The sequence below is a fragment of the Bolinopsis microptera genome, chromosome 9 (genome assembly GCF_026151205.1).
Source record: "Bolinopsis microptera isolate Bmic1 chromosome 9, MBARI_Bmic_1.0, whole genome shotgun sequence".
NCBI classification, from domain to species: domain Eukaryota; kingdom Metazoa; phylum Ctenophora; class Tentaculata; order Lobata; family Bolinopsidae; genus Bolinopsis; species Bolinopsis microptera.
The window spans coordinates 15,962,200-15,972,309 of record NC_087080.1 but is presented as its reverse complement, the minus strand read 5'-3'; the positions used below and the strand labels follow the sequence as shown (position 1 = coordinate 15,972,309).

At 46.4% G+C, this 10,110-nt stretch overlaps 1 protein-coding gene across 1 annotated transcript; it reads right to left on the bottom strand.

The window, feature by feature from the left end:
- Window positions 1-419: 419 nt before the first annotated feature.
- Window positions 420-2,024, bottom strand: LOC134821436 (uncharacterized). The gene has a single exon (XM_063832178.1). The coding sequence runs from the start codon at window positions 2,022-2,024 to the stop codon at window positions 420-422; it is 1,605 nt and encodes a 534-aa protein (XP_063688248.1).
- Between the last annotated feature and the right edge of the window lie 8,086 nt (window positions 2,025-10,110).

Sequence of the window (10,110 nt, the reverse complement as noted above, 5' to 3'; positions counted from 1 at the left end):
TCTTTCTCATCCTCTTAAGTGCAGTTGATTTTCATGACAACTTGACAGGCCTGTTGTCGAGGTAAACAGAACCAGCTGGAACAACAGCGGCAACAGTCTCCAGTTTACCATGAAGTTCAGTCCACATTTCTTGAACATTATTATTTGTAGAACTATAGATGTGGATACTGGTGGGGAGGTGAAACACATTTGTTTACTTTAATAGTAAGCACATGTTCAGCGGGTTGAGGAGGTGAAACACATTTGTTTACATTTTTAGGGTAAGCACATGTTCAGCGGGTTGAAGAGATGATACACATTTTGTATTATAGAAGGCTTGTAACACTTGTAACGCTTTCTTGTTACCCCCCTTTGAAGGCCCCGAATTATTTTCTGAACGAAAGCTCAAAAATAACCGAGAAATCGACCTTCTTATTAACTCATTTTGATGACTGTTTCTGACCTAAAATTGCACGACCTAATATTCCTGCAGTCCCTGCAGTCGCTCCACCGCCTTCCATTATTCCTGCAGTCCCTGCAGTCGCTCCACCGCCTTCCATTATTCCTGCAGTCCCTGCAGTCGCTCCACCGCCTCCCATTATTCCTACAGTCCCTGCAGTCGCTCCACCACCTCCCATTATTCCTGCAGTTCCTGCAGTCGCTCCACCACCTCCCATTATTCCTGCAGTCGCTCCACCACCTCCCATTATTCCTACAGTCCCTGCAGTCGCTCCACCACCTCCCATTATTCCTGCAGTCGCTCCACCACCTCCCATTATTCCTACAGTCCCTGCAGTCGCTCCACCGCCTTCCATTATTCCTGCAGTCCCTGCAGTCGCTCCACCGCCTTCCATTATTCCTGCAGTCGCTCCACCACCTCCCATTATTCCTACAGTCCCTGCAGTCGCTCCACCACCTCCCATTATTCCTGCAGTCGCTCCACCACCTCCCATTATTCCTACAGTCCCTGCAGTCGCTCCACCACCTCCCATTATTCCTGCAGTCGCTCCACCACCTCCCATTATTCCTACAGTCCCTGCAGTCGCTCCACCGCCTTCCATTATTCCTGCAGTCCCTGCAGTCGCTCCACCGCCTTCCATTATTCCTGCAGTCGCTCCACCACCTCCCATTATTCCTACAGTCCCTGCAGTCGCTCCACCACCTCCCATTATTCCTGCAGTCGCTCCACCACCTCCCATTATTCCTACAGTCCCTGCAGTCGCTCCACCGCCTTCCATTATTCCTGCAGTCCCTGCAGTCGCTCCACCGCCTTCCATTATTCCTGCAGTCGCTCCACCACCTCCCATTATTCCTACAGTCCCTGCAGTCGCTCCACCACCTTCCATTATTCCTGCAGTCGCTCCACCACCTCCCATTATTCCTGCAGTCCCTGCAGTCGCTCCACCACCTCCCATTATTCCTGCAGTCGCTCCACCACCTCCCATTATTCCTACAGTCCCTGCAGTCGCTCCACCACCTCCCATTATTCCTGCAGTCGCTCCACCACCTCCCATTATTCCTACAGTCCCTGCAGTCGCTCCACCGCCTTCCATTATTCCTGCAGTCCCTGCAGTCGCTCCACCGCCTTCCATTATTCCTGCAGTCGCTCCACCACCTCCCATTATTCCTACAGTCCCTGCAGTCGCTCCACCACCTCCCATTATTCCTGCAGTCGCTCCACCGCCTCCCATTATTCCTACAGTCCCTGCAGTCGCTCCACCACCTCCCATTATTCCTGCAGTCGCTCCACCACCTCCCATTATTCCTACAGTCCCTGCAGTCGCTCCACCGCCTTCCATTATTCCTGCAGTCCCTGCAGTCGCTCCACCACCTCCCATTATTCCTGCAGTCCCTGCAGTCGCTCCACCACCTCCCATTATTCCTGCAGTCGCTCCACCGCCTTCCATTATTCCTGCAGTCGCTCCACCACCTCCCATTATTCCTACAGTCCCTGCAGTCGCTCCACCACCTCCCATTATTCCTGCAGTCGCTCCACCACCTCCCATTATTCCTACAGTCCCTGCAGTCTCTCCACCACCTCCCATTATTCCTGCAGTCGCTCCACCACTGCAGGAATAATGGGAGGTGGTGGAGCGACTGCAGCGACTGCAGGAATAATGGGAGGTTTAAGTAAATTTAAGTAAAATGTATAACTGTCATAGAAATATCGTATAATCGAAAATATAACTAAACTAGTGTAATGTATTGTAATTGGGTTAATTCTAATTAAATTAAAGGTTAGGCTAATTTTAATTAAAAATACATCTGATACAGGCTGATGGGGGTCCATAACACCAAGAGCTGCCATAACTTTTGACATGATCTCAAATGTTGCAATATCATACGTACTGTATGACATATCTCGTTATCGATACTATATAACTTTCAACAGACGACAGGAGACATCATCATTCGACCATCTACACTTCACAACTATAGCAATGGAATACTACGAACTTTTCAATCCAATTCCCATATCCCTACCTAGTCTATCCCCATCTAGTATCCAACCTCTACCCCTAGAAGCTTACATCAACCTGGACAACATCCTTATCCCGCCCCATGCACGATCCTTCTAAAAGTTCTAACCACATCCCGGGGGAAGCCCATGATCGTTCCCGAAGACAACTTATTTCAGCAACGATCGGAACAGAAAAACAACATTAGTTACAGATGTAACCTATACCACGCGAGGAATGGAAGTTGTCCTGCTACCGTTACTACTTCACGCACAGAAAGTCTGGAAGGAGTTCGATCTGAAGAGTCTCAATGAAATGGTTCACCTCTACATTTCCTCTGACGTTGTTCTCCTGGATTTGGTGCTGCATCAGTATAGGACAGAATGTTTATCATTTTATAATTTAGATCCTGTTCATTATTATACCGCTCCAAGTCTTACGTGGGATGCAGGCTTAAAATTTACTAAAGTCGAGTTAGAATTATTCAGTGATCCTGGTATGTATACTTTCATTGAGCAGGCTATTCGAGGAGGAATCAGTACAATCACGCATCGGTATGCAAAGGCAAATAACCATCATCTCCCAGATTACAATCCTGAATTACCTGAAAGCTACCTCGGATACATTCATGCAAACAACCTCTACGGATGGGCAATGTGTCAGAAACTGCTTGCTTCGAAGTTCAAGTGGCAGGATAAACTTCTTACGGTCAGCGACATCGCGGCCTGGAACCCCGACAGGGATAAGGGAGCCTTCATCGAGTGTGACGTTCATACGAATCCTGAAGACCATGACAGATTCAATGATCTCCCTCCTTTCCCTGAATCTCTGGTGATAGAGGACGGTATGGTATCGGATGCTACTCGTAAAGCAATGAATAGAAGAGGGTTTTACTTTGCTGCTCTTCAAAAGAAGCTTGCATCTAATTTGTTTCCAAAGTTAAAGCATAAGATTCACATTGCCGCTTTACATTGTCTATTGGTGGTGTCTGCGATAAGATTCATAGGGTACTAGAGTTTGAACAGACGGATTGGTTAAAGAAATATATTGATTTTAACACCGCTAAACGACAGGCTGCTACTTCACAGTTCGGAAAATACTTCTACAAACTACTCAACAACTCGTTCTTCGGCAAGAGTATGGCATCTGTTAGGAAGAGGGTAAACAATATATTGCTAGAGAACGGAAAGCAGCATCAGTTCCAGACTAGCAAACCTGGATTCAAGAGGTTCACGATATTTTCACCAGAGTTAGTTGGACTGGAAATGGTAAAACCCACAATAACTTTAGATAAGCCGATTTACTTAGGGGCTGCTATTCTGGATATGTCAAAGTTGTTAATGTATAGATTCTGGTATGATGTTCTCAAGGTTAAATATAGTGACATTAAACTATGTTTTACGGATACAGATAGTTTACTTTATTGGGTTGAAACTCCAGATTTGCATAAAGATTTCAAGGATATGAGACGTCACTTTGACACTAGCAATTATCCCAAGGAACATTATTTGTTCAGTTTAACTAACAATGCAGTTTAATGAAGGATGAATTTGCGGGCAAGTATGGCTCAGAGTTTGTACGATTACGAAGTAAATTATATAGTTGCAAGATTCATGAAGCTGATGGTAAGATGGCATCTGTTTACATCTGTTCGTATCTGTTCACATCTGTTCACAGGAACTTAAAAAGTTAAAACTGTTCTAAGAGGCTTATAATATTTCGCATGGAATTAACTATTCTAAGATTTCATAAAATTAAAATTATTTTATAATTTCTATGTTACGTATTTCAGTTAATTATAACTTAAACTGCATCTGTTTATCTTTTTTTTTTTTATTAAATACTTTTCAAATTTTACAGAGTACAGCAATAGATGAATATAAAATAGAATCGTTCAAAATATCGCCCCCATCTGTAAAATATGATGGGCACCCAAACACGGTAAACACATAGTGAACTATGTCCGCAGTAACTTGGACCCATTACATCGAAATAATCTAAATCCAAAAATTTACAAACAAATCCATGGTGAATAACTGTGGATATAGAGTAGGGGGTGCACGATGAATATGATACTTTTTACATCATTTGTAATGTTTTAATATCATTTCAAATGATAAATCAAATCAAAATATAATGACACAAACATCATCACACATCATCAAAAATATATCTACTAAAGTTTTAAAATTATCTTTAATATATTGGCCTAAACAACCAAGTTAAAATGAATCTAATTTACATACTTTCCACTACTATTTTAGACGGCCCCAACGTTAATGTGGCTCTTGCTATGTGTTGGTTCAGCCGAATTAATTATTATATAATCAAGTTTATTTTTCTTGTTAGTTGTCATCCGGCCAAACATTAAGCAACTTATATTGCAGTACCATTTATCATTTAGTATATCAAAATATGTCATTGTAACTTTGCATGGCTGAAATGTAACGCTTGAATTATATATATAATGATTAATTGAATTTTCAAATAAAAAAAGTCTCTTTTTTGAAAGCCTCTAATCTTATTTTAAAACTTAACACAGTCCCACAATTCTTGATATCCGAGGGGAGTTTGTTCCAATATGGTCTCACCCTCTCCGGAAGAAAAGAACTGTGGACTTTCTTCATTTTACTGCTACTTTTACTGCATCTACTGTTTGATACCACATTAAGACCAGATCTGCTCATACTGAACAAACCAGCTCCGTAATTGGCCAAACCACTTATCATTTTAAAAGATTCAATGAGGTCCCCACGTATTCGCCGCTCTGCCAGCGTTGTTAAATTGAGGATTTCCAGTCGACGACTGTATGGAAGAGTACCCACCTCGTCAATCAGACGGGTAAACCGCCTCTGGACGCTCTCCAGCTCCAAGATGATCCCCCAACTTCCATGAGCCGCAACTGGACTCCACAATTGAACATACATACATGTTACATGGTAAGGTCTCCTCCTAGTCGTTGGAGTGGCCTGCATCACACACATCGCGTTGGCGGCGTAACATATGTCTCCACTGTACTCGGTTGGTAGCCAAAGCTTCTGTTGTGTCGTTGTCGATGTTTTCAACACCTGTAAACTTAGCAGCATCTTCGAGTACGCAGGACTTCCAGTTCTTACGGGGTCTGCCCCTTGACCTCTTTCCATAATTTGGCTTCCAGTTCAACAGAAACCTCGGTAGTCTAGAGTCTGGCATTCTAACTACATGTCCATACCAACGTAGCCTGGCAGCACTGATGAAAGTCTCAACTGACTTGATGCCAGCCCTTTTAAGAACTTCGTCGTTTGTCACATAAAAGAACCATTCAATCCTAAGGATCCTTCTCAAGGAGGTTTGATGGAAAACCTCGAAACGTTTCATCTGCTTTTTGGCGGTGTTCCAGACTTCAGCTCCATACAACAAGATGGTGAGGACAGCAGCCCTATAGATCCTGATCTTGGTTGGAGTCTTTATAGTTCTGCTATTCCAAATGTTCCAGAGCTGATGAAAGGCGCCATTAGCCTTCTGGATACGGACATCCAGGTCTCTGCTGATTGTCCCATCCCCACTGATAGTTGCACCCAGGTAGACAAAGTTGCTAACCTGCTCGACGGGTTCACCCTCAACCGACAGCTCAATACAATCATCCTTGATGAAAGGTCGCTGGGAGGCGCACTTGCTTACAGCCATGCATTGGGTCTTCTTTGCATTTATTCTGAGCCCAGCGTAGGAGCTGTAATGAACTAATAGATCAGTTGATTCCTGTAGGCCTTCCCCTGAGTTGTCCATAATAGCCATGTCATCAGCATAATCGGTGTCCAGAATGACCTTTTCCTCGACCGTCTTCATCTCTTTCTGCAGCACTGCGCCTTGACTGATGATCTTGTTGGTCTCAGCCAGAAATGCAGAAATGTTTAGGCAGAAATTAAAGACAGGACGTGCTTGAATGTCACCCTGACCTGTGCCTGAGTTAACATCAAACCAGTCTGTCAGCTCCCCATTAACCAAGTTGGTCGTTTAGCTCCGGACAGTCTATGCAACGTCTATGCAACGTCCGTGCAACAACAAAAGAACCGTCTATGCAACGTCTATGCAACGTCCCTGCACAATGAACACTCTATGCACACTCCCTGCACGGTCAGTCTATGCAACGTCTATGCAACGTCTATGCAACGTCCCTGCACAGTACCATATGAACACCGGCTACTAGCCGGCTACTAGCCGGCTAGTAGCCACTTTTGTAATAACAGCTCCTCGACTACACATTAACAACCGGCTACTAACCGGCACTTGAAAAGTGGTCACTAGCCGGCTACTAACCGGCTACTAGCCGGCTAGTGACCACAAAGTGGCTACTAACCGGCTACTAAGCGGTCACTAGCCGGCTATTAGCCGAGCTCTAAAGCAGACCTATTAGTAGCCGGTTCTAAACCGGCTACTAGCCGGCACTTGAAAAGCGGTCACTAGCCGGCTACTAACCGGCTACTAACCGGCTAGTAACCACCAAGTGGCTACTAACCGGCTACTAACCGGTCACTAGCCGGCTCTAAAGCAGACCTATTAGTAGCCGGTTCTAAACCGGCTACTAGCCGGCACTTGAAAAGCGGTCATTCGCCGGCTACTAACCGGCTACTAACCGGCTAGTAACCACCAAGTGGCTACTAACCGGCTACTAACCGGTCACTAGCCGGCTATTAGCCGAGCTCTAAAGCAGACCTACTAGTAGCCGGTTCCAAACCGGCTACTAGCCGGCACTTAGAAAGCGGTCACTAGCCGGCTACTAACCGGCTACTAACCGGCTAGTAACCACCAAGTGGCTACTAACCGGCTACTAACCGGCTACTAACCGGCTAGTACTAACCTGCTCTAGGCGACTCTAAATCAGACCGGCTATAATTCATTATTGCCAAATAAACAAATTATTTGAAACAAATTATTTGAAACTTGTTATTTGAAACTTGTTATTTGAAACAAATTATTGAAATGAATTATTTGAAACAAGTTATTTGAAACACGTTATTTGAAAGTAAGTTCCAAAATCGATTACAACATTTTTATGAAAAATTAAAAAATACTGAAAACTGATTACATTCAATTTCTTCGTGGTGGAGGAGCAGTGTAATTGTTTTTGGGCCAGCTCCTCAACCTCCAGCTCCTCAACCTCCAGCTCCTCAACCTGCTCCTGCACAGCAACCTGTTACTGATCAACAACCTGCTCCCAATTCTCCTCAACCTCCTGCTCAGCAAGCTGCTCCTGGACACCAACCTGCTACTGATCAGCAACCTGCTCCCAATGCTGCTGCTCTGCCTACTGGTCGCAGAACGAGGCGGATATTTTCTTTAGACGGGGTTATAGCGGAATACGACGCCGTTGTGCAGCTAGTCAACTCTGGTCTCTCAAAGTCTGCCGCTCTGGAGCAGATACACATTTCTCGGAGTCACTTCTCAAGAAAGCGATGTATCGCTGAAGCAGCAAAATTTGACCTACCAGGTGTCCAACACGCACTGCTGCAACTACGAGACGTCAGACTTCCTAGTGTTTACACCTTCGCAAACGAGATCTGCAACCGTAATCTTGCCACTCTTAGGACCCTTTGTACCCAAGGCGTCGTCCTAGCGCCCAAAAACAATTACACTGCTCCTCCACCACGAAGAAATTGAATGTAATCAGTTTTCAGTATTTTTTTATTTTTCATAAAAATGTTGTAATCGATTTTGGAACTTACTTTCAAATAACGTGTTTCAAATAATTTGTTTCAAATAATTTGTTTATTTGGCAATAATGAATTATAGCCGGTCTGATTTAGAGTCGCCTAGAGCAGGTTAGTACTAGCCGGTTAGTAGCCGGTTAGTAGCCGGTTAGTAGCCACTTGGTGGGTACTAGCTGGTTAGTAGCCGGTTAGTAGCCGGCTACTAACCAGCTAGTACCCACCAGCCGGCTAGTGACCGCTTTTCAAGTGTCGGCTAGTAGCCGGTTTGGAACTAGAAGGTCCGCTTTAGAGCCGGCTAGTGACCGGTTAGTAGCCACTTGGTGGTCTAGTGACTTGGTTAGTAGCCGGTTAGTAGCCGGCTAGTGACCGCTTTTCAAGTGTCGGCTAGTAGCCGGTTTGGAACTAGAAGGTCCGCTTTAGAGCCGGCTAGTGACCGGTTAGTAGCCACTTGATGGTTACTAGCCGGTTAGTAGCCGGTTAGCAGCCGGCTAGCGACCGCTTTTCGAGTGTCGGCTAGTAGGTCCGCTTAAGAGCCGGCTAGTGACCGGTTAGTAGCCGGTTAGTAGCCACTTGGTGGTTACTAGCCGGTTAGTAGCCGGTTAGTAGCCGGCTAGTGACCGATTTTCAAGTGTCGGCTAGTAGCCGGTTTGGAACTAGAAGGTCCGCTTTAGAGCCGGCTAGTGACCGGTTAGTAGCCACTTGGTGGTTACTAGCCGGTTAGTAGCCGGTTAGCAGCCGGCTAGCGACCGCTTTTCGAGTGTCGGCTAGTAGGTCCGCTTAAGAGCCGGCTAGTGACCGGTTAGTAGCCGGTTAGTAGCCACTTGGTGGTTACTAGCCGGTTAGTAGCCGGTTAGTAGCCGGCTAGTGACCGCTTTCTAAGTGCCGGCTAGTAGCCGGTTTGGAACCGGCTACTAGTAGGTCCGCTTAAGAGCCGGCTAGTGACCGGTTAGTAGCCGGTTAGTAGCCACTTGGTGGTTACTAGCCGGTTAGTAGCCGGTTAGTAGCCGGCTAGTGACCGCTTTTCAAGTGTCGGCTAGTAGCCGGTTTGGAACTAGAAGGTCCGCTTTAGAGCCGGCTAGTGACCGGTTAGTAGCCACTTGGTGGTCTAGTGACTTGGTTAGTAGCCGGTTAGTAGCCGGCTAGTGACCGCTTTTCAAGTGTCGGCTAGTAGCCGGTTTGGAACTAGAAGGTCCGCTTTAGAGCCGGCTAGTGACCGGTTAGTAGCCACTTGGTGGTTACTAGCCGGTTAGTAGCCGGTTAGTAGCCGGCTAGTGACCGCTTTTCAAGTGTCGGCTAGTAGTCGGTTTGGAACTAGAAGGTCCGCTTTAGAGCCGGCTAGTGACCGGTTAGTAGCCACTTGGTGGTTACTAGCCGGTTAGTAGCCGGTTAGCAGCCGGCTAGCGACCGCTTTTCGAGTGTCGGCTAGTAGGTCCGCTTAAGAGCCGGCTAGTGACCGGTTAGTAGCCGGTTAGTAGCCACTTGGTGGTTACTAGCCGGTTAGTAGCCGGTTGGTAGCCGGCTAGTGACCGCTTTTCAAGTGTCGGCTAGTAGCCGGTTTGGAACTAGAAGGTCCGCTTTAGAGCCGGCTAGTGACCGGTTAGTAGCCACTTGGTGGTTACTAGCCGGTTAGTAGCCGGTTAGCAGCCGGCTAGCGACCGCTTTTCGAGTGTCGGCTAGTAGGTCCGCTTAAGAGCCGGCTAGTGACCGGTTAGTAGCCGGTTAGTAGCCACTTGGTGGTTACTAGCCGGTTAGTAGCCGGTTAGTAGCCGGCTAGTGACCGCTTTCTAAGTGCCGGCTAGTAGCCGGTTTGGAACCGGCTACTAGTAGGTCCGCTTAAGAGCCGGCTAGTGACCGGTTAGTAGCCGGTTAGTAGCCACTTGGTGGTTACTAGCCGGTTAGTAGCCGGTTAGTAGCCGGCTAGTGACCGCTTTCTAAGTGCCGGCTAGTAGCCGGTTTGGAACCGGCTACTAGTAGGTCTGCTTTAG

What these genes read in the sequence shown, in the direction of transcription:
- LOC134821436 (XM_063832178.1), bottom strand. Translation starts at nt 2,024, where the DNA reads ATGGGAGGTGGTGGAGAGACTGCAGGGACTGTAGGAATAATGGGAGGT.